This window comes from Galleria mellonella, unplaced genomic scaffold (assembly GCF_026898425.1).
Source record: "Galleria mellonella isolate WM207_F2 unplaced genomic scaffold, CSIRO_AGI_GalMel_v1 utg146, whole genome shotgun sequence".
Lineage (NCBI taxonomy): Eukaryota > Metazoa > Arthropoda > Insecta > Lepidoptera > Pyralidae > Galleria > Galleria mellonella.
Window position 1 is genome coordinate 8,366,390 of NW_026441999.1, and position 25,560 is coordinate 8,391,949.

General features: G+C 31.4%; 1 protein-coding gene across 3 annotated transcripts in view; it reads left to right on the top strand.

Annotated features, from left to right (window-relative positions):
• The window catches only part of LOC113510906 (nephrin), a 328,760-nt gene extending 303,520 nt beyond the window's left edge, over positions 1-25,240 (top strand). The window contains exons 17-29 of one of the 3 annotated variants that reach the window (XM_052891906.1): positions 1,507-1,638; positions 3,010-3,090; positions 3,807-4,089; positions 5,002-5,237; positions 6,938-7,046; positions 9,902-10,071; positions 15,097-15,261; positions 16,914-17,110; positions 17,536-17,701; positions 19,794-19,915; positions 20,711-20,846; positions 21,509-21,615; positions 22,530-25,240. In XM_052891906.1, coding sequence (XP_052747866.1) covers positions 1,507-1,638; positions 3,010-3,090; positions 3,807-4,089; positions 5,002-5,237; positions 6,938-7,046; positions 9,902-10,071; positions 15,097-15,261; positions 16,914-17,110; positions 17,536-17,701; positions 19,794-19,915; positions 20,711-20,846; positions 21,509-21,615; positions 22,530-22,790 — 2,165 coding nt within the window. In that variant the 3' untranslated portion in view covers positions 22,791-25,240. Of the gene's footprint in view, positions 1-1,506; positions 1,639-3,009; positions 3,091-3,806; positions 4,090-5,001; positions 5,238-6,937; positions 7,047-9,901; positions 10,072-15,096; positions 15,262-15,966; positions 16,138-16,913; positions 17,111-17,535; positions 17,702-19,793; positions 19,916-20,710; positions 20,847-21,508; positions 21,616-22,529 lie in introns of all 3 variants that reach the window. The other 2 variants (XM_052891905.1, XM_052891904.1) reach the window with 2 other exon arrangements.
• Positions 25,241-25,560: the final 320 nt, after the last annotated feature.

Sequence of the window (25,560 nt, forward strand, 5' to 3'; positions counted from 1 at the left end):
GCTAGGATAATAAATGAAACGATGTCTTTTAGGAGTTCATATTAGCTTAAAGTGCTTACTTACATTGGATTCTATTTAAGATTTTCATCAAATAAATATATTACACAGTAAGCACTCATCTATTTCTGTAATAGCTTTATCGACCTTGCCCGAAGGTATTATCAATTTTATTGGAAATCTAATAAAGAAATGTGATAGAGAATCTGAAAATTTTCACGTTTTCGTGATTCATAGTTGTAATCTTGGATATTTATTCCGACGGGACGACAGTATTTTTGATGTCTTTTTGTCAATTATTATATTTAGAATTTGTTGTTGTATTTTATGAATTCAAATCTTCTATATTTATCATATTTAAATAATTTTGTATTCTATATTTAAGACGTAAATAAAGTATTATTTAACGCTGAGATAGCATAAAATACGAGTAGTACTATATTGATTTCAAAATACGCAGTATTTTTTAATAGAATAATTAAATTGGGTTTCTTAAGAAAAAAAAAACAACTTTAATAGTGCCTTACCAAACCAACTTAGTGCTAACTTATTTTAATTTAAAAACTAAACTATTGAATTTGATAAGATTTCTATGAGACTAATCTATAAAAATATATGTTCAGATAAAAAAATAGTTTTCCAAATTGATTTACTACTGACGGAATTATGAGGTAACATACATTAAAAACAAAGTATGTACAATTTGACAACTCCTTCTTTTTGAAGTCGGTCGAAAACTTCTTCCACAAAAAAAGGTGTCAAAATAAATACCTCACCAATTACACTGGTTAGGATATTTTTAAGGTGCATTTGATAATAATATCAAAAATAATTATATATCTTCGCTGGACAATTAAATCTATTCTTCAATAAGTCGATTTGATTTTATTATAGGTTTTTTTTATGCAAATTATAATGGTAAACAAGCTAACGTCTCACGTGATGGAAAGTGGTAACCGTCGCCTACCATGCAAGCAGTACCATAGACATAACAGAGTATACTATTTCGCCCATGATACCCCTCATGCGTTGCCATTCCTGAGGACTCAGGTGTTATTCCTCTGTACCCAATAAATTCACTGCCATATCCCACCGTTGAAACAGAAATACAGCCATGCAAACACAACTGCTTCGTTGTAGAAACACGAATAATAATAATAATAGGTTTATAGATATCAAAATTATTCTTCTAGGTTGATATATATATATATATATACCGAGATAACCAAAACCTACCCCTCTTGAAAAGTGGCTAACGTATCTAATGATAGATAGTGCGTTATCACTATATAAGATAAAATAAGACAGCAACGTCGCTTGTCTTTTTCCTTACTCAATCATATGCTAACAAACACGTATCTACCGTTATTTCTCATATAATATGTTACACCTCAAAGCGGGTCAGTCGAAGGTAGCCCGCACAATTATTCTTTTGCCACTTTTCTATAAGATTGCTGAAATTTTAGTAAATTTGTAATTTGTTTAAATCTTTATTAATTTTTTAAACAGATGAAAGGATTCTCTCCGAAGGCAGTATGCTCAACATCACTCGACTATCAAGGCACGACGCTGGCGTCTATACTTGTGAAGCGGTCAACTCTCAGGGTGCAGCTATTGCAAATATATCAGTTTCTGTCCATTGTAAGTATAATATTGCTATCTACCTATATATCATAATATCTGTATACATAAAAGAGTATACTGAATAACTGATCTGTATATCAACGCTCAGCCGAAACCGCTGCATCTAGAACCTTGAAAGTTTGCAGACAGGATCTTTATATATCGTAGGCGAACAATCGTATGGGAAGTTTAACCTTTTAAGAGTTACATTTTTGAAAATTTAACCCATAAGGGGATACAACTTTCAAAATCCACGCGTATGTAGTTGAAGGTAAAATTTAGTATAAATAGTTTGTTGTCTGTAGACAATATCTATGAGGACTAAGATGTTGTCTCCGAAGCTTGTAATTTCACTATTATATCTCATCTTCCAACCCCAAATATAACCATGCATGTAGATAGATCATCATTATGATCATTTGTCAGCCTTTAATTGTCCACTGCTGAACATAAGCCTCTCCTAGGGAGGTTTTGCCAGTAGTTGCTATACTTAGCAGGCGGATTGGCAACCGCAGTTAATCTTTAGAGATGTTTTAAAGGGAACGTTGTTGCCCATCCCTCGTCCTCAGGGAAGTCGGCTCTTACGAGATCCATGGGATAGATAAGTAGATAGATAGATAGATACTCTTTATTGTTTCCTGCAAAAGATTACAATAGTAAACTTATTATAGATACAAACAATTTAGAGAAATACAACTTTAAAACATTTTTCCATTATAACAATAATTTAGTTTAGCCCCTTTTTAATAGATTAATCACGTAATCATTATTTTGTTTTAAATTTTCTTTATTAATTTACCACAATCACAGGACAATTCACAAACAGTTCAGTGACCTTCAAAAATCATTGCTCCCTTAAATAATAACTTTATGATATAAAACTTGAATCAGTGTTTCACAGAAAATTCAACGCTCTTCTTTTATATTCTGTGAAATTTCGCAGAAAATAAAGGTCGTGTGTTTTTATGAATTAAGACACCAGGCTACAGATGAAATTCATAGAAATTGCCTTGACAAAATTTCGTGACGAATATAATAAATAAATCCTATACTAATATTATAAATATGAAAGCTCGTTTATTTGTTTCTTCTATTTATGGTTCAATTATGATAAAATTTCATATCTACCTATTATTGTCATCATCCAAGGCAATATCTTTCTTGTCTCTGTTTCTTGTATTAAATTTCAGTGACGTTTCAATTACATCATTGGTATTTAATAACTAACGACAAAAACATTTATCATTTTTTCTAAAAACCATTTTAATTTCCTAATATTACGTGATTTTTAGGGTTCCGTACCTCTAGGTAACGAAGTTGCAGGAATAGGTAGTATGATTTAAGAAGAAAGAGTAAAGACTATAAATTAAACCACGTGTTTCATTTTAGATCCGGCCAGTATAAAATTCGTTGGTCAAAGTGCAATAGTGAATCCAAATGAAGATGCAGTTCTATCGTGCACAGCTACGGGTGAGTAAAATTATCATTAATTTAGGTAAAGCAATGAAAAAATATAAAATATTTAATCATAATAACAATGAATTACACTATGTGTACATTTCAAACGAGATGGTTACCAATTCTTAAGCAACTCCAAAAAGTAATAGGGTCTCAATATTTGTACATTATTTTTGTTACTATTTCATACAATTCATACTGCTTCATGCATACATAAAGTTTGCTTACATGTTGATCTTATATTAAATTTATTTTTGTTATTTTATGTGTATTTTTTTTATTTTGTTCCAAATCAATGCAGTTAATTATTTGTACAAATAAATATACTCTCAGAACATTAATAAATCTAATATATTAAATATTTTATTAAATCCAAAGTAATCAGTTACTTTTTGCATTAAACTGTCAGTTTTCATAAGAAAAAAAGTAAGAAAGAAATATTTTTATTACAGTAACTTATTTAAATATTTTTGAATAGTCATTTTTTCATTACCGCCCATTCGGAATGCAATTTCAGCCAAGAAGAACGGGCAAGAAACTCAGCTGTTGCTTTTTTTCAAAATGTTTAACTAGATAAATAATGAATATGTGTAAATACAAACTACTAAGCAATATCAGATTACAGAATTTAAAATATATAGTATATAATAAAAACAAACCAACAAAATTAAAATTTATATTATTTACTAATTTAGAAGTATCAAGTATTGATTGCAATACAATTTCAGGTAATCCACTAACATCGGAACACATCAAATGGGAAAGAAAAGGTCAGATGCTCGATTCGAAACACGTCACTTTTGACCCTAAAAATTTTACCAGTCACCTGCAAATATTGAAAGCGACAAGAGACGACGTTGGTGATTACAGTTGTGTCGTCGACAATGGTATAGGAAATAAGGCCAAACAAGATGTCATGCTGGTAGTCAAGTTCAAGCCTGAAATGGACTCGTCTCCCAGTCTAGTGAAATCTGCGTCCAATGTTGGACAAGTGGGAAGACTGACTTGCAAGTAAGTGTGTTTAAAGTTTACTAAGTTGTAACTATAACTGTGTAAATTCTTTAAGAAATATCTATACCAGTTGTAAGTTTTTTTTAAATTGCTAATCTTACAAAATTGTAGCTACAAGATGTTTATTAAACATTAATATGAGACGTCTACATTCAAAGCAAAAGAAACCAAAATGATAATTTTTAGAAATTTTGTCTGTCAATCTATTTTTTTTATAATGTGCATAGTGGATTAACAAGCATGGGGCTCACCAGATCACCTTATGATAGTATAATCTATTAAATTGTGTATCAAGCAAAAACTACTGCACCAAACTGGATATGGTTTTCACAATTGTATTGTACTAAAGGTTCTTAAAATCTAGTATATATTTTATTTTGATAGAATCTAGAAGTGATCTATTTATTTAATTTTTCTTTTTAATAAAATCCACGCATACAAAGTAACGAACAAAACCCAAAACAAATAGGTTATAAACCTAATAACATCTTTTTTATAATAAAAATTTATTCAAGTAAAGTTAATAACTTTAATTTTTGAATAATCATTTTTTTATGAAACTATCGCCTAGTTCGGAATACAATTCCAGCTGAGATGAACAGACAAGAAACACAGCTGTTGCTTCTTTTCAAATACAAGTTAAGTTTACAACAAAAAATTATGAATGGACAAAAAGACTAGCACAAACTTCGTATTGATAAAAAGAATAATAACAAAAAGCTACTAAGCTACAATCAATCACAATATTCTTGAACAGCCCAATCCCTACTATAAGTACCCGTTCACGAGTATGACGCAGCATTGTGCTCAAGCATATTATAGTGAGCTTAAAGTCGGCCCACCACATCGTCCTTTATTTTAATCTGCCTATCTATGTTTAGATATCAACCTTTATCCATTTCCTTATTTCAGATGCAAAGCAGCCCCAGCACCTAACTTCACTTGGTCTAAAAACGGAGCTAAATTACCAGTGAATACGTCGACGAAATATTTTGCTGAATTCCATAAAATTGACGCTATAACCTACGCCTCTGTGTTGCTTGTGAACGATGTGACATCGTCGGACTATGGGTCTTTCGAGTGTGGGGCCAGAAACGACTTGGGCTTCAGCACTACCTCTGTGAAATTAGACATCACCAGTGCTCCAGGTAAGAAATATAGTTTTTAAATCTTCTATAACTATTTCTGGTTCTGTATCGTCTCTCTCTCTATCTCTATCTCTTAGTATCTGTGTCTTTATCTATATCTATATTTACATCTACGTTAAAGTGTTTACCTGCAAGTATATTTTTGTCTGTTCCAGTGTTTTTCAAACTGTTTCATACCGCGACCCCCTTAATATGTAAAATTGTTTTGGTACACCCTACCCTCTGCAGTGTCTAACCTGTATTATATTACAAATATCAAATACATATATTTTTATTTTAAAAAGTTTCGGTTAAATACAATAAAATAAATATAAACATAATAAAGTATCTACAATAGACATCGATTACGTTGCGAAACTGTTTTTTTTTTTATAGCTTCGCAACCTTCCGCGACTTTCTTGTATAAACTTGGGGGTCCCCTAGGGGGTCGCGATCCACACTTTGAAAAACACTGATCTATTCCTATGACTGTATCTATATTCATATAACCGACAGCTATGTGAGAGTAAAACTGAGGGAGTACTTCTGTGAATATAGTATTATTGTATATATTATATATATATATATATATATATATATATATATATATATATTATGTATCTATTTGCCGTGTGGTCCCGGCATTGAATACTATCCCTTCCTTTCCTGTGAGTGTCGAAAGAAGCGACTAAAGAATATTTTGGTCGAGGGATGGGCAGCAGCATCTCTCTTTAAACATCGATAAAAGCCTAACTGCTGTTGCCAACCTGCTTGCCAAACGTGGCAACTACTGGAAAAACTGTCCATATAGGGGGAAGTCTATGTTCAGCATTGGACAGTTAAAGGCTGGAATGATGATGATCCATATCTACTCGTATATTTATATGTCCATAATTATATCTGATCATATTTAGATTAAACTGAGCTGGCAAATATTGTATTGCCCCATACCGCCACCTACCGGATCATTTTTTCTCTTGTCGGAATAAAAACCATCCTGTCTCGTAAATTTGGAGCAAACATATTGCAAAATTTCATTTATATCGATTCAGTTGTTTCGGAGATTGACGTGAACAAACAACGTGACACGGGATTTTTATATATTAAGTTATATATATATATATATATATATATTAAAATCCCATACATATTATGGGGTTGAGTCGCAATAGAGACACGAAATAGTGATATAAGAATTATAGAATACGTTCCATTAATAATAGGTAATGGAAGAAATGACTATTCAAAAATTATTAAATGTAACTTGAAAAAAAATCGTGTTTCCTTTGTTTATTTATTTATTTTACACTTTATTGCACCAAGTAAAAAGAAAAATAACAAATACAGTAAATATTAATGAGAAGTGATACAAAAGGCGGCCTTATCGCTAAGCAATCTCTTCCAGACAACATTTGGGTAGAGGACATTGAGAAAAAGACAAAGGGTAGGTGGCGCAATATTATATAAATATTATCATATATACACATACATACACACACTCATACATACACACCCTCATACATACACATATATACATATATATACACAATCAAATATATACATAAACATACACATATTTAATAGCACACATACGAAAGGAGAGAATGACGAGGGAAAACGAAGAGAGAACACAAGAAAATAGTAGTAAAGGGAGAGGTAGTAGGATTTAACAGAGGTTTCTTTCTTTCTTTCTTTATAAAAATATTTCCAAATTGTTACAGATCAAGTAATATCAATGATGGTGACGAATGTCACACACAACACAGTGACTCTAGAATGGGTGCCTGGATTCGATGGGGGTTTACCTTCTTGGTATAGAATACGATACAGGTATGGTATACCATATTTTTTTTTAATGAACGATAATGCAATGATAACACCGCCTGCGCTAACGGTATACGCTGGCAGGGCTCCAGTGAGGGATGATAGGTGAGAATGAAAAGGCATGTCAGTTAGCCCATCGTGATGAATAAGCCTGGAATTCAGCACGATAGTTTCCAGGGAGGACCACGTGGAGGTCGACCTGACAGAGTGTATTGCTAGCAGTAGTAGTCCGCATTACTAATAATTATATGAAATTTCTCAATAAAAAATCATAGGTTTTAAACTATCGTCCCTTGTGATAAAATCCTATTAAATATATATATATATATATATATATAATTTCCAATATAAGAAAAAAAATTAAAATATAACTGTTGAAGTTTCTTTGAGTTTTAACGTTAGCTGTCACTTCAGTTTATGAAATACAAAAAAACTAATCAGACGCCACGTGATAAATAACTGTGAGCATGCTTCTATTGTTTAAAAACTTCACTATAAACTCAACAGATATCTTCCAATCTAATTTAAACTTTAATAGTTCGTGCAAAGTTGTGAAAATAGAAAAACTTTGATTGTATTTAGTCATTTATCATTATTTACTTTTCGCTTGTTTAATTAACTGCTTTTGCGATTGGAGATTAGATAAATTAATTTACAGTTCAGAATAATATTCAACGCTTGAAGCGTAATATGGGCGTCACAGTATATACTGTGCTGTCCATGGTGCTATTGTTTATAGGCGACTGTTACCAACTTCAATCAATTGGGTCGTCGGCTTGTACGAAATTCCAAGTTGTAGAGAACAATATGTATATACAAGCTGAATTCAAAACCATTTTACAGACTACTTACTTTACTTACTTCTATTAGTCACTTTGAACGTTATTCCCAAAGAAATAAGTGTCAAAATGACAAAAATTTTGAGCATCCAATATTAGCTTGATTTGTATGGGAGACTTAAGTTCTTTGTGGATGATCATGGAATGGTATATGCTGGTGGGATATCAGTGAGGGATAGGTGAGGCTTGCGATGCCGACCTTGAAGAAACCTCTTAACTCTAAACTTACCCCCCTTTTGAAGAACCCAATGTTGTAGTCTCTTGGAATAACCTCGGCAGGGAGCTCATTCCATAACTTGAGTGTATTTTTTTTAATAGGTGATAATGAAATGGTAACCCCGCCTGCGCTATCGGTATACGCTGGCGGGGCACCAGTGAGGTGACGATGAAAACAGCTCAGTTAGCCCATCGTGATGAATTCACTTGGAATTTAACACGATGGTTTCCAGGGTAAACCACAGGGAGGTCGACCTTACAATGTGTATAATATAGACTATCCCTTCTCTCTAATAAATACACAGTTATTGCTTAATGACGAAATAGTAAATTTTGTTAATGATACAGTTTTTTTAGGTATAACAGTGGACTCGAAATTACAATGGGGGCCCCATATTTCAAAATTGGCCAGTAGACTCAGTTCTGCTGCATATGCAATTAGAAGAATTAGGCAATTAACAGACGTGGCGACGGCTAAACTTGTATATTTTAGTTATTTCCATAGCATAATGTCTTATGGCATACTGCTGTGGGGTAAAGCAGCCGATATAAATACTATATTTGTTTTACAAAAGAGAGCCATACGTTCTATTTATGGTATGGGTTCAAGAGAGTCATTACGTCAGTGCTTTAAAGACTCAAATATCCTCACAGTTACTTCACAATACATTTATGAAAATATTATGTATACACGGAAGAACTTAGCGAGTTTTAAAAAACTCAAAGACTGTACAAGTAGAAACTTACGCAATATAAATAAGCTTATTTTACCTAAATGCCGTCTGCACAAAATCAGTAATTCATTCTATAGTAATTGCATAAGATTTTATAATAAACTGCCGGAATCTGCATTAAATCTGACAGAGAGGCAATTCAAATCTTATATTAAACAATTTTTATGTAAGAAAGCCTATTACAGGATAGACGAATTCATAGATGACAACATATCAAGTAAATAATTAGTTTATTAGCATACAACGTTATAATTTTATTTTCTCATTGCTTTCTTGATTTAATTGATTAATTTTAGAAATATGAAAGCGTAGCGGTTTTTTGTATTAATTGCCGCATGCATTCTTATGTAAAATGTGAATACTATAACTATCAGATGGCAATTGTGAGTAGCTTTGACGTGGTCTAGTGTTTTGAGTAGTCATGCTCACTAAAATGTCCAGACTTGTGGCGGCGTGGTGGGCCGGGTCATTGGGCTCCCTAAAATATGGTCGAGCACAGTGATGGCTGGCTCATCCGTCATACTCGTGAACGGGTGCTGCTTGTAGGGACTGGTCTGCTCTAATCACTATGACTGATTTCCTCTTATTAATTGTTTAACCAGTTGGTTATGTATTCAATTTTTTTTTCTTTTTGAGTATTTAATTGAATTAGTGCTAATTGGTGGTTTGTATTCACACAATTAAACTTAAAAATGTAAAATAATAATAAAATTATTTAAAAGAGCATCACGCAAGTTTCTTGCTCGTTCTTCTTGTGATGAGACAGCTTTCCGAACGAGCGGTAAATTAAAAAAAATGTAATGACTTTTCAAAAGTGCTTCAATGTAAGTTTATTTGAATAAATGATTTCTATTCTATTCTATTCTATTCTCCTGTCCGTGTTTAGTTATGTGATCGTTCTAGAATTGGAACATTTATCACAGTTTTAATGGAACAGTAACTAGCTGTTATTTTTAACCGTTATTATTCGGTTATGAGACAGGAACGGTTATCACAGTTTCAATAAAATAGCCGGTTTTTTTCAACCTGTTATATTTGACTGTTCCCATACATATGCCTGATATCTTTTTAGGAAAATTTACGACGAATCGTATAAATATGAAGATGTATTACCGAAAAATGCCACGACATACACAATTGGTGGACTGGAGAGGAATACGGACTACGTGTTCTCTGTAATGGCCATAAACAAGATCGGACAAAGCAAATATCGGCCGGACGATACGAAGGCTACAACTCTTAGTAAGTATATAGGTTTAAATATATAAATATATACATTTAAATATATATATATATATGGAGTGACGACCTGAAATGCGTTGCAGGGAGTTAGTGGATGCAGGTGGCTCAGGACCGTTCTTTATGGCAGTCTATGGGGGAGGCTTATGTCCAGCAGTGGACATGATAATGGCTGAAATGGTGATGATGACTCAGTAAATAGAATGAGACAAAAATCTCTTGCTCAATGCAACTACTCAATGATGTTTTGAGCCGGTGTCCACAATTGGACGTGTTTGCCTCCATCTTGCTGGAGTTTCGTCGGATGACCACAGAGTGTTTGTGTTCAGAGATTTAAGATTATTTTATTGTTATATGATTTAAATATAATTAATATTATTTCTTTTAATTATACATATGTGTTACTGTACTGATACTTCCTGGGTGTGCGTATTGGGAGACCGTAATGTTCACTTAGTAATAAATAAATCATCATCTTCCTACCCTTATCCCAATCATTTGGGGTCGGCGTAATATGATTTTATCCATATTACAAAAAGATTTGGTTTTTAGTTTTACGACCGACCACCTGTCTGACGTCAACCCTCTTTGGGAAATAGTTATAAATAAATAAATATACTAATAATTAGCTGATTGCTTGCTATTCCATATGTTTAGATTTAAGAAGTAGGAAACCAATGAAATAGGTGTATCAATATGTAAAATACACATATCTTTAAGCTAGACATTTAGGAATACAACTGTGGAAACCGCATTTCAATTTGGTACAATGATTTCGGTGTGATGTTGGAACAAACATACAAATTTTTGAAAATGTCCTTTTACACCATCGTGTATTTGCCATATGGTCCCGATATATGTAGAACATGAGCTACTTTTTTTCCCGTGGGTGTCGGAAGAGGTGACTAAGGGAACTGCAATTGCCTATCTGCCTGCTAACCATGGTTACTACTGACACCCCCCCCCCCCCCTTCACCCCTTTGTGGGTGAGACTACGTTCAGCGGAGGACAATTAACTGTATAGTATATGTAATGTAATTATTTGTAATATTGACTTCATATATTTTCGTAATATAAAAAAATAAAATAAAGTAAATAATAATAAAAGAAGAAATAAAATATAATTTATAAATGATAAACACGAGTACATTGTACATTTGTACTTGGAAGTTTTTTGAGAAAAATTTATACGAAGAAGAAACCTTTTTTTTTATTTTGTCTGTACGTTTTCTAACAGTATGTCTTCCTAAAATACTAACTTCAAGTCCGATGTATGTTTTGTCTTGATTCGCCATCTACAGATAGTCTATTTTATTAGGTTTTCTAATACTAAATTCACATATACAAAATAGCAAGCAAAGCAGGTACCAGAGGGAGACTTTGTACAAAAGTCGATTGCTTGGGTACCTCTGTCCCATTCGTGTTTCAACCGTGAAGCAGTTGTTTTTGCATGGCTGCGTTTCGGTTTGAACGGTGAGATATGGCGTGAATTTACAGGGTACAGAGGAATAACATTTGAATCCTCCGGAATGGCAACGCATGGGGGCTATCATGGGCGAAACAGTATACTCTGTTATGTCCATGGTACTGCTCATGTCTATAGGCGACGGTTATCACTTTCCATCAGGTGGGCCGTCAGCTTGTTTACCATTCTAAATTGTATAAAAAAAAATACATAAGTAAAAATAACTCTAAAAGAGTTAATCTCGCCGTTGTACGTTTACTTACCTCTGTCATATTTTTATATACTATCAATATGTACAGTAATGTATAAATGAATAAAATAAAAATGATTTCAACGATCCTTATAAAACCCATAGAATTTGTATGAAACAGAAGTTTCAAGTTGCTACTCTGGACTACCATTCAATTACTTCTGATTCCAAAAAGCATTGTTATCACATTTAATTATTTTAAAGATTGTATTTCTTATTTATTTGTATCGACAATTGTATATTTTGTTAATGGATTTATTTCAACTATTCTAAGACAATTGTCTCGGATTTCTATTAATTTTGAGTGAACCAATTAAATTGGTTTATTCCAAAGTACTTTACTGATATACTATATGTTTATCTTATTATTTATTTATTTATTTAAACTTTAATGCACAGTAAAATTGTATGTACATTTGACGGACTTAATACCGGACGGTGTTCTCTACCAGTCGACCATTGGGCGAACATAGAAATAAAAAGGCGATGCATTATTGAATAGAGGAAAAATAAAACAATACTTGATATATCCATATAATATAAACATATAATTAGACTAATATAAACATACACATAATATATTAAATAAATATACACATACATAAATAAATGGATAAAATTTTAAAATATTAAACATTTATCTTAATTTTCTATTTATCATTTATTTTATAACTAATTTTGTTTTTAAACGTTAAAATTTTGAAAATTATTGTCAACATAGCATATCTTCTTCTTATTTAAGTGTTTCCTCTTGTCGGTGCAACTAATTCATGCATCTTCTTCCAGCCAGCTCTATCCCAGACTATATCCTTGACCTCCCTATACGATATGACACCTAGTGTTTCCTTTATCTGCCCCATGCAGTTATTTCTCGGTCTTCCTCTTCTTCTTTTGCCTTCTATTTTTCCTTCTAGTATGCTCTTTATAAAATCTCCATGTCGTATAGTTTATATAAATATTAAAATTAACTTATAATTCAAGATAATTTACCAGAGGGAGGCTTTGTACAAAAGTCGATTGCTTGGGCACCTCTGTCCCATTCGTGTTTCTACCGTGAAGCAGTTGTGTTTGCATAACTGTGTTTCGGTTTAAAGGGTGGAATATGGCGTGAATTTACAGGGTACAGAGGAATAACACCTGAGTCCTCAGGAATGGCAACGCATGGGGGCTATCATGGGCGAAACAGTATACTCTGTTATGTGCATGCTACTGCTCATGTCTATAGGCGACGGTTACCACTTTCCATCAAGTGGGCCGTCAGCTTGTTTGCCATTCTAAGTTGCATAAGAAAAAATCAATAGAATTTTATTAAATATTAAATTTAATACAAACAATTCTTCATAAAAAAAAAACATATACGTATCTAAACAGTTCTCAATTATAATTATACATTTCATATATTTAAATTAAAATTCATTAATGATTTTAAAATTATTAACTCTCTACTTCTATTTCATATACAGTTATTTCAAATAACTTCACATTGCATATGTGAAGTTATTTGAAATAACTGAAGCATTGTTCTAAGAAATGAAACGTATTATAATTCAAAATGCAAAATTAATAAACAAATTTCATTTTCAATATCGAATAACCAAAAATAATTTCATATCATTATTTCATTGTATAAAGTCGACGGAATAATTTTGAATATAATATTCAAGTCTTATTATTATTTATATGAAACAAAACTGGTCGCTTATCGTTACAGTTCATGTGTTCATATATAATTAGGTACATATATATGTATATGTAATACGTTAGGTTGTTAGAGATACATTAATGAATCTATCACAACAATATTATTTGTTAGGTGTATTAAAATACAATTTGGTTATTAACAGCAAACGAAAAGATACGTTTTCTTAATGGCAATACGGTACTGAATTTAATGCGAACGTTACAGGAATCTTTATTTACAAATAACGTAATGCAGACAGCGTATGTTTTTATCTGACTGCCAAATAATGGAAGCTTTTGCTTTCGGGCAATATCTAATATTTTTATACTTAGTATATAGCTTTTATATGCTAAGTATAAAGATAAAGCCAGTTTTTTTTTTTTTATTTTAAAAGCATTCGCACTATCTTTCTTTTATTTTTTTAATGTATGATAATGAAATGGTAACCCCGGGCTATCGGTATACAACAGCGGGGCATCAGTGAAGGATGATCGGTGAGGATGAAGCAAGTCAGTTAGGCCCTCGTGACGAATCAACAAGAATTGTTCACGATGGTTTCCAGGTGGAAACACGTGGAGGTCACCTAATAGAGTTTGATAGTCCCATTGCTAGCAGTATGCTAGCAATGGGACTATCAAACTCCATTGCTAACAATCCCTTCCCCCCCCCCACTAACTTTTATTGTGTAGTCCCGGCATAGAATAGGCCCTTTCCCTTGGGTGTCGTAAAAGGCGACTTAGATAGGGGCTCTTAAAACATCTCCAAACCCTAACTGCGGCTACCAATCCGCCTGCCAAACGTGACAACTACTGGGAAAACCCACTAGAGGGGGGCTTATGTTCAGCAGTGGACAGTTAAAGGCTGGTATGATGATGAGTCGAAATTTAATGCGATTAGAAAAAGTTAATACGTCTTTTATAAGAATGTGCATTAAATGTTATAGCAAGATACCGAAGAAAATTTTGGATCTACCTTTTAATAAGTTTAAAACTATTATTAAAAACACACTTATTGAACAAAGCCTATTACCCACTAAACGATCACTGGTAATTAATGCTCCTTTCCACTCAGGGATTGCTGGTAGAGAACTCTTACAGAGTTAAGCTCGCCTGTTGTACATCTTCATTTAATATATATTATAACAATGTAATTTTTGTATACAATAAAGTATACAAACATAAATTATTCGAAACATGCTCTAATTATTAAATTAACAATCTTACAATAAAGTTAATTAGTAACTTATAATTGAAATTTAGTAAAATATAAAACAATTGCACAATGTTTAGTAACATATTTATATATGTAGTATTTAATAATTAACATTTATTGTACTTTTTAAATTATAATTTATTTAATTTATATGATTATACTAATATTAAAATATATTTAATTATTTTTGAAAATTAACATTCAATGTATACATACTATAAATTAACTGGTGTGTTATAAATTATGTTATAATATATAGTAATATATTATAACATTATTTGAAATTGTTTAATTATTTTTAAACATAGTCTTCTGTAAGAAAATTCTTGAATTCATCTCTTAAATATATTACGAAATATAATATTTTTTAATATATGTATTATCTAAACATGATTTCCAAATCATTCCACGCTGCAACAGACATGATCCCATCATCAGTACAGTCGAGCTCTGAGGAGTATAACTCCTATAACGTTCCTGGGGTGTTCATCATCACGGGAACCATTGTTGGAACAGCACTGATACTGTTGAATGTATTGCTGATCGGATTCTGTCTACACAGGAGGACGAATAAACGGATAAGAGGTTGGATTACTAATAGTGTTAAACTCGTGTTACTGTTGACATGTATGTAGATAGATTTTGGAGGTGCTTTTTTTTTAAATAATTTTGTGGATGAAAAGAAAAACTTATTCATTTATAAATCGGATTGTCTTTCTTTAAATTAATCATGATTTTAACTCTCTTTGCCTTGAATTTAATAGCGCAGTATTTTTTTGTAAACTGACATATGTATTGCATTATTATATGTATGCACTTTATTTATTTATTCTTAAAACATAAAAAATATTTATATTATATATATAATATAATATAATATATATATATATATATATATATATATATATATATATATATATATATACTAATATAGCAATCTTTTCGTTTATTTCTGTACTTTATTTATTTAGTCTTAAAATCCAATAAGTTTATTTATATTATATGTTTTATTTTTATCATAATGGTAATTCAATTAACAAATAAAAATATAACAAAAATAATTAAAGTAATAACATTAATAATTTTGTATATTATTCCATTAAATATTGAGAAATATATATTTATTTATTCTTCAATTTTTATAAGAAAGTAAATTATATTTTATATTTAAATATAATTTATTTAAGTGACAATTAAATTATATTTTATCCACAAAATTATTTCCTATTCATAACTTTTTGTTATTATTATTTGCTAATTTTATTTCTTCTTTCTTTTTTCTTTTATTAGCTTCGTCGGAAGTAGGTGAACTGAATGTAGTCCCAACAGAGTTCGTGGAGACGGGAGACATGTCCAAGTCTGTGACTCTGTACGTCACATGCAGTGGTGCTTTACTTGTTTTGTTGAATGCCGCCTTTATCGCTTGTTTTATATTAAAGAGACGCTCCCGTCGATTGAAAGGTGAGATTTTTTTTTATTTGCATTTTTTTTTTTTAATAATTTTTAATCTTTTATTCTTTGCCGTACTTTATAGTTGTTGAATACTGGCCGTTAGCTAAATATGGGATGTATGTATATTAGAAAAATAGTTAAGTTAAAAATGCTAGTTTACAATGAGTTTATATGAATAGATCACTAATCTTTTATGCATATCATCTTTCACACAGCCCATCCACTTTCCATCCTGTTCAAAATGAAACTTTTAACATACATTGACAATTGTATTTTTTTATAAAAAACAAAAGAAAGTTGCTAAACAAATTAATTTAGAACAAAAATATTACTTGAAGTCAACATACGGCATTTTTACATACAATTAATATAAATAATAATATATAAAAGAAGAACCAGTATATTTTATAAACACATCCCCTTCCTTAACATCCATCCACTTTCATATTTAACACTTTCTTTTAACCATATAAACACATCCCCTCCCTTAACATCCATCCGCTTTCATATTTAATACTTTCTTTAAACCATATAAACACATCCCCTCCCTTAACATGGATGTTAATCTTTATATTTAACACTTTCTTTAAAAAGTATTGAGAATGAAAGAGGATAGATGTTAAGGGAGGGGATGTGTTTATATGAAACACATCCCCTCCCTTAACATCTATCCGCTTTCATTCTCAATACTTTTCTTTAAACCATGGCTTTTATTCCTACACATGGCATGATCATACCAAGATATTTCTGTTTACCTCTATATTTAATATAATCATTCTATACAGAACAAGCCGGCCAGTCTTCAAAATCGGCCACCATAGAAATGTACGCGCCATCGTCCTACAACGATACAATGACTGGGGAGACCTTGAGTTCAGTGTCGGAGAAGTCGGAGACATACTCCCAGGACGATGGGGATGATCGGCAGCCACCGCCCATTCCTGAGGTTCCGTCGATGCCTAACAGGCATATGTTGAGTCAGGTAATACTGCTATTACTGTTTTTTTTTTTAATTGATAATAATAATTGCTTTTATGGATGATAAAGGAGTGGTAACACTGTCTGTGATATCGGTATACACTGGCAGGCTACCAGTGAGAGATGATAGGTGAGGATGAAACTAGGTCATTTAGCCCATCGTGACACATTGAACAAGAATTAATCACGATGGTTTCTAAAAAGAGCCACGTGGAAGTCGATCTGATAGAGTATATTGCTAGCAATAGGGCAATTAAGTCCCTTTACTAACAATCCCTTTCCCCCTGTTAAGTTAGAGTATAACTTACCCGTGTAAAGGTTAGATCCTAACTCAACGCAGGTGACTTTATGTACTCATTTCATAGAGCAAGGCCACGGGAAACAGCTAGTGAAGAATATTAATAATTTTCATTGACATTCCTTCAACAGCAGACGGACGCGTACCTAATGGACGAGCAGGGTCTAGTCATCCCCCCTCCCCTGGACTATCCCCCGCCCAACTACGCGGTGTACGAAGGTGATCACGCGAGAACACTGCCACACCCTCACAGACATAAAGATATCAGTGGTCACAATACGTTGGGAAGGAGTGCTGGTAAGTAATTTGTAATAAAATAAAATAAAATAAAATATTTATTTGTTTTAAACATACATTTAATATAATAAAGGCCACAACATGTGACAGAACTTTTTGGCATCTGTTTGCTTCAAAATTGTAGAAATGCAAATTTAATGTATTAATTTAATTTTATTTTATTTTAATAAGTACACATTACAAAGAATTAACAATGTTATATTAATTTATATAGTACAATAATGTTTTGTCCAAGCGAATCCTCCAAAAATATGCGTACACAGCATGATCAAAACATAAACACATCACAATTTAAATAAATAAATACACAAACAAACAAGTATAAACACAAACAAACAAGTATAAACACAATATAATTTATACAACAAAAAAATCGTTACCTAATCTTCAACGGCCATTTTGAAAATATATTACAATATTGAGTACTGCATATTGTATTGTAAAAATTACTAAAAATGTATACAAAATTACACCACAAAATCGACTGGAAGGTTCTTTTTCTAATTCATCTTGCAAGATTTGACCTAGACAGATGTGTGTATGGTGAACAAACATATTATAAGAACAACATATTTAACTTATTTATAAATTAACAACTATAAAGGTAAATATACAAACACATGCAAATACATGGATATATATATATATATATATATATATATATCCATGTAATCAGATAATACAGATACAAAATGAATGTCAAAGAAAAAGTATATTTAAATAGATGAATAAATAAACTAAGAACTTATAGGTACTATAGTCTATTAATATATTTACAGAAAAACATTTTTTAACACATATCCATTATAACGATACAGCATCAAGTGTAAAAAACGTATCAAAATCTAGTCAACCATTTTGATATTTAGGTGGCAATTTATTTTTTACCAAAATAAAGCTCTCTTTTTTCAGTGTTGCAAGTGATTGGATTGAAAATTTCGCAGAACAGAACGGTTTTTAAATTTTGAATTTGGAACTGTTCTTTCTAATATAAATATTTATATATTACGTCACGTAAATATGTAGAAATATACATTTTTAAAAATACTTTTGTTACCGCCTATTCAAAGCAAATACACTATTTTATTCTATTCTATTCGCATCTGTCGGATAGGGTTGCCACAATTGTTTCTAGGATAATATGAACAAAACTCGATTCTCTTTACTTTAATTTACATTGAAACAGGCTGCAATGTATTTTATTTGTTAGCGACTCTAAAAATAAACAACGGAAACTAATCAAAAGAGGGGGCTTCCGCGAACGCTCAGCCAGTGTAATGAACTTCCTAAAGAGGTCGCCCCTAAAGTGGCACACAGTCACGGCTTCTTCTCCAATTAGGATACAGCGTGTTCTGAGAATCAGACACCGAGATCCGACCCAATTTAGTGAAAAAATTGTTTCCAAAAATAGTCGAATTAGATTAATCCGCCGCGAATGGAATCCGAGAATTTTAGCACTACACTGCAGTAGTGTTTAAGGGCGTTCAAACAATAAATAACGTCAAATTTTTATATAAATATTATTTATTGTACTAAAATATACAGGTATAATAAAAAAATAGTAACAATATAAGCAAATGTGAACTTATCTCTAAAGGAGATCCCTTCCAGTCAACCCAATACTGGGCATAGGAATTGGTGAGTGGGCAACAATAGTAGGAAGTGGTGAGTGCAAAACAGAAATCTTTGTTTAGATTTCTGTTTCCACTGGAAGGGAAGGTATACCATGCGTGTAATGCCTCTGGTATTGCAGCATTCATAGGCTATGGTAACCGCTTATAATCAGGTGGGCCGTATGCATATTTACCACCTTAGTGATATATATTTTTTTATACAACTTAGAATGGCAAACAAGCTGACGGCCCACCTGATGGAAAGTGGTAACCGTCGCCTATAGACATGAGTAGACACAACAGAGTATACTGTTTCGCCCATGATACATCCCATGCGTTGCCATTCCTGAGGACTCAGGTGTTATTCCTCTGTACCCTGTAAATTCACGCCATATCCCACCCTTCAAACCGAAACACAGCCATGTGTACAGTGTAAAAAATTTAAGTGTTGTATTATAAATCAAAATGTATTGCTTCAGGTAAACAAAACTACGCACCAGCTCCGAGCCCCATGCCCCCACTGGATGGGTCCTACTACAATATGGCATCAGACAGATACCTATCGTACCCACCTCTCATATCTGAATATTTGCACCAACAAGTAAGTATTTAAAATATATTTAAATTTAAGAATTTTTTTTCAAAATGGTTACTATATATAAAGCTATTTAATTATTAAATAAGTGTTTTGTATTACATATTAAAAGCGAATCTAATTCGAATAATTTAGTATTGAATTAAAAAATCTTCAGTTATGACTATTTTAACCTTAATTATATATGAGATAAAATTAGAAAGCAATAAAAGAAATTAAAAATATTCACAATAATTAAAAATGAAGTAAAAAATAATTAAGATGATTAATTATTGAAGGATCTTAAAAGTAAAAACAAAATAAAATATTTGTATTTTTTAATTATGTGCCTTTTAAAGGGCTTAATGCCGATAATTGAAAAATAAATAAAACCATTCCATAGCGCAGAAATCTATCTCATTTTTTATTAACTATAATATTTCTAGAATTCTTTTTATTTTATTTTTATTTACACTTTAGAGATTATTAATAAAAAAATATTAAAAAAATATTTAGTTGCTTTTGCACTAATTTTCTCAAATATTTCTATTTATAACCCCCATCGAAACCAGGCACCCATTCCAGGGTCACTGTATTGTGTGTGACATTTGTCAACATCATTGATATTTTTGACAATTTGAAAATTTTTTAGAAAGAAAGAATAAAAGAAAGACGAAGAAAGAAAGAATGAAATAAAGAAATGTTTTTATTCAAGTACACTTAGATTTAAGCATTTTTTAATAGTTTTTTTATTACCATTTATTGCTGTCAATATTTAAAGTACATTCACAATGTATCAACTAACAAATTAATTTAATATAGCAGACGGGTCGCACTCCCACCCCACCCCAACAGTATGGGCCCCAGCCGGTGCCTAAACCCCATCTCATGAATGGGGGGGTCCCGGGCGGGTCACCTTCACACGTCGCCAGTCCCCCTCTCTCGTACGGGCTTGATGGTGAGTTAAAATGGTTTTATTTCACTTTGAAATAGACATCCGTCCATCATACTCGTGAACGGGTACCGAAATTTCGTTTAAAAATGCTATTAAATGTTTCTTAACATCTAGGCTTGTCCAAATTCCAATTACTTTTTCTCTAAAAACTAAAATGATGTATAAAAAAATTGCTAAATGAAAATACGCTTGATATACTCACTGACAAACAATATTTACTTCTTTAATACATATGAAAATTTGTTGGATTTATTTGAAAAAGATATTTAATTGTTTTTAATCATGCTTAAACTTTTGAAACTTTCCATACAAATGGTGTGTTTCGGTTTGAAGGGTGGGATATGGCGTGAATTTACTGGGTACAGAGGAATAACACCTGAGTCCTCAGGAATGGCATCGCAAGGGGGGGTATCATGGGCGAAACAGTATACTCTGTTATGTCCATGGTACTGCTCATGTCTATAGGCGACGGTTACCACTTTCCATCAGGTGGGACGTCAGCTTGTTTGCCATTCTAAGTTGTATAAAAAAAAATGCATCATAATTTTGGATTAATAGAAATGCATAGATCTTAATTCCGACAGGCAACCACGCTAATTAATACTGGTATTTCTGTGAATTTTTATTTTTATATCTAATTAATTATTATTTTAAATTTTCCTTAGCTCTAGACAGACAGTCATCCGGCGGCACACTGAGGAGGCAAAGACTTGATAAGATGGCCGTTCCACCGCCAGACGTGACGGTACTTCATCAGGGTAATTGCGCGCAGGTAAGATGGAACATTTGATCGGAAGGGAGAGTTATAGCAGTGAAATTACAGAGTGTCATCAACTATTAACTGTCCACTGCTGAACATAAGCCTCCTCCTACTGAGGGGTTTGCCACTAGTTGCCACGCTTGGCAGGCATGTTGGTAACTGTAGTTAGATTTTAGTGCTATTTGAAGAGTTCAGCAATTGACAGCTAACGGCTAATGATAATGATGTGAATAATAAAAAAGAAATTTTGAAAATTCATCCACTAATTTGGTAAAATTTCCAAAATCCAGACGAAGTTGCAAGCAAAAGTTAGTCATCGATATTTTAAATTCACTATCGGGACTTAAAGCGTCGCCATTACAATTAAATAGTACTTACATACGTAATTTTTATTGCCGACAAGGTAAAGTCTCAGTTTGGAATTTAATTTTTTTTTTATACAACTTAGAATGGCAAACAAGCTGACGGCCCACCTGATGGAAAGTGGTAACCGTCGCCTATAGACATGAGCAGTACCGTGGACACAACAGAGTATACTGTTTCGCCATGATACCCCCCATACGTTGCCATTCCTGAGGACTCAGGTGTTATTCCTCTGTACCCAGTAAATTCACGCCATATCCCACCCTTCAAACCGAAACACAGCCATGCAAACACAACTGCTTCACGGTTGTAACACGAATGGGACAGAGGTACCCAAACAATCGACTTTTGTACAAAGTCTCTCTCTGGTACAACGCATAAGTTTAACATTAACTAATCATCAATACTCTAACTTTTGGTACAATCGAATAAACATCAAATATGTAGTTTAATGAGGACGACGAATGCTTATTTGATTTAACCAAAAGAGAGCTTGTTGATCAGAGACAGAACTCGTGAATCTATAAACGACACTTTTATTGTAACTAATAATTCTGTTCCAGCACCCCCAACTGCCGCAAACACCAGCACCGGTGAAGCAGCCACAATCAATACTGAAAGACCCATCGCGCCACAAATACGGCAACCAATACGGAAGCCCGATATCCTCGAGCACCCCCCAAAACAGCAATTCGAGTCAAATTCTCACAGTCCAGAATTTGACGTCCGACGTGCCACAGTACGGCACGATTAGGAAAGAAAAGAAACAGAACGTGACGATTGACGAGTCGTACAACAAAAGAAGTGAAACGCACGTTGTTTAAACAACAAAACATGTGCATATGTACATATTTGAACTAGTTAAAATTGTAGATAGATTTAAAATTCATTGAATGTGATAAACTGAAGTGCAAGTGTGAACGATTAGATAGCAAATAGTGTAAAAGAATTTAATAAAGACGGTACTAAGAGAGGAGACGTAACAGCAACGGTGTTAAAGTGTTGAGGTTTTATTTTCGTGCAAGAAAAACTTTGTTCTTGCGAACTCGTGTGTGAGTCGCCTTAAATGTTGAGTGCGTCGGATGTTGAGCCCAATAGTCAAATAAATTATTCGGGTTGTGTGTATGTTGGTGCAATGATGCAATGATGGTTCGACTGACTTATCATTAAAATAGGCCAAGTTAACGTCCAAATGCCGACATTATATGAATGTTTACGACATTTTTCATTGTCCAGTTGTGAGGAGAAATCATTTTAGGAGTTAGGGCTATATTGTACGTGAACGTGTCGAAGTATTGATCGGTAAGTCTTTGATAAATAGCACATTATATAGTATTATAAACATTAATACATATAATGTCAATATAGCCCCCATTATTATTATTAGATGATAATTAAATTTTTTTATTATAATTAATTTTCCTCTAAAATACGATTCCGACGAAGGATCTCTTTCTAATTAAGTTTTTAATATTCGAATTTATATTCGAAATACGAATGTTGAATTGTAATACAATTTATTGGGAAATTTTGAATTTGCCCCGTCGGCTATAGCCGCTGTTTGTTTTCAATTGATGTTCTTTGTAAACGTTGGGAATGCATCTAATTGTTATATCATAATAATTGTAATAAATATAATTTTTAATATAATGCAAGGCGAAGTTTTCGTCCAATTTGTTTAATTTTTAAATTGATATTTTCTAAAAAAAAAAAACTGTTTCAAATTATTTAATGCTGATATTTCAAAATTATATTTTTATCATAAATTCGATTTTGTCAATTTTAATTCACAGGCTTTTAGACTATTTAGTTCTTTATTCTCATAAATTATATTGAACCTATCATATTATTATACCGTTGAAAACTTTAAATTTGATTTGTTTTCAAAAACTATAAGATTTATTACTAAGATTTTGTAATAAATTGAAAGAAAACTTTGCCTTGCTAAATTGATTGATGACTATGAAAATTAAATATATAAATTTTAAATTCTAATTTCAGTGGATTTAATTCTCTTGAAATCCGATCTGAGATCAATACGAAAGTGAAGTAATATATTTTTTATGTACCATTTTCTTTTTTAATCGATAATTACCCGAAAAGAACTGATAATTATGTTTTGTGGCGAATATACAGTAAACTATCACATTTATAAGCGATTTTGTAAAATTTTTGGGTATTTCAATTTTTTCGCAACATCTTGGCATAATGTAAATAAAAAATAATACTCGGATAGCGAATTGACAATAAATTATAAGTTTTTTTTTTTTTTATTATTTTTATTATTATATAATTTATACATAGTCCCGCTTCAATTACTGTATATAAATCATTAATTGTGTAATTTTTTTTTCTATAATATCATTATAGCTTTTCTACTCAAAAAATAATCGGTTTTAATACAGATACCAAAGTTTTAATAATTTTATTTTTAAGTTAGTAAGCTTACTTACTTTTATTTTTATGATTTTTACTTAGTATTTGTAACATGTTCTGTTGGAAATCCTATGTTTTTGACTGATTTTTTAAACCATTATTTTGATTATACACAAACAAAATATTAATTAATTCAATAAATTAATAAAAAAAAAAATTCTCGGAAATCCATCCATGACGAAATACGATTTTATATTTACAGAAATGTTTTATTGTTACATTTCGAATTTAAATAAAAAATCTAATAATTAAACATTTTCGTTTTATTTTTGTCGCCTCTTTTAATTTAACATAAAAATAAACAACAATTATTAAAAACATATCAATCAATAATTAATAAATTGGTTTTGCTTGAAAAAAAAACTATTCAGCCGCCGACCATTTTTTTTTTACTTATTTATGAACATAAAGTGCCAAATATAGGTGATTTTTCTCGCAAAAAAAAAATTATTAGATAGTAAAGACACTTTAGCTGTGTTATACGTCCTTCTACATAAAATAGTTATATTATAAAACCGTGCCTTATACTTTTATGCCATTATGAGATAAAATATCACTTAAATTATTGCCAAATCTAGATTAAAATTAATAACGAACTTTGTTTAGGGGTTAAGAGTTTTTTTTTTTTTCGATTATCCCAATTTGTTTGCTAAATATACACAATTGAGGCACCACATTGTAAAATAAATGTTAACGAAATATAAATAAGACTGATTTTATAATATATAACTATTAGTTTTGTTATATTAAATGTTGCAAATAGAATATTTTTTCCTTTATAACAAAACATTGTACTCGTACTGTAGTTGTAAATATTTCCCTAATAATGAATTTTTTAATTGTTTAAAAAGATTACATACCTCTGATTAATCATCTCATGTATTTAGTTTATATATATATATATATATATATATATATATATATATATATATATATATATATATATATATATATATATATATATATATATATATATATATATATATATATATATATATATATATATATATATTATATATATATATATATATATATATATATATATATATATATATATATATATATATATATATATATATATATTCATTAAAAAAATATTTGTCACGCCTCCAATTGTCTAAATTCCAGCAAAATTTTATTAATTATTAAAATTAAATA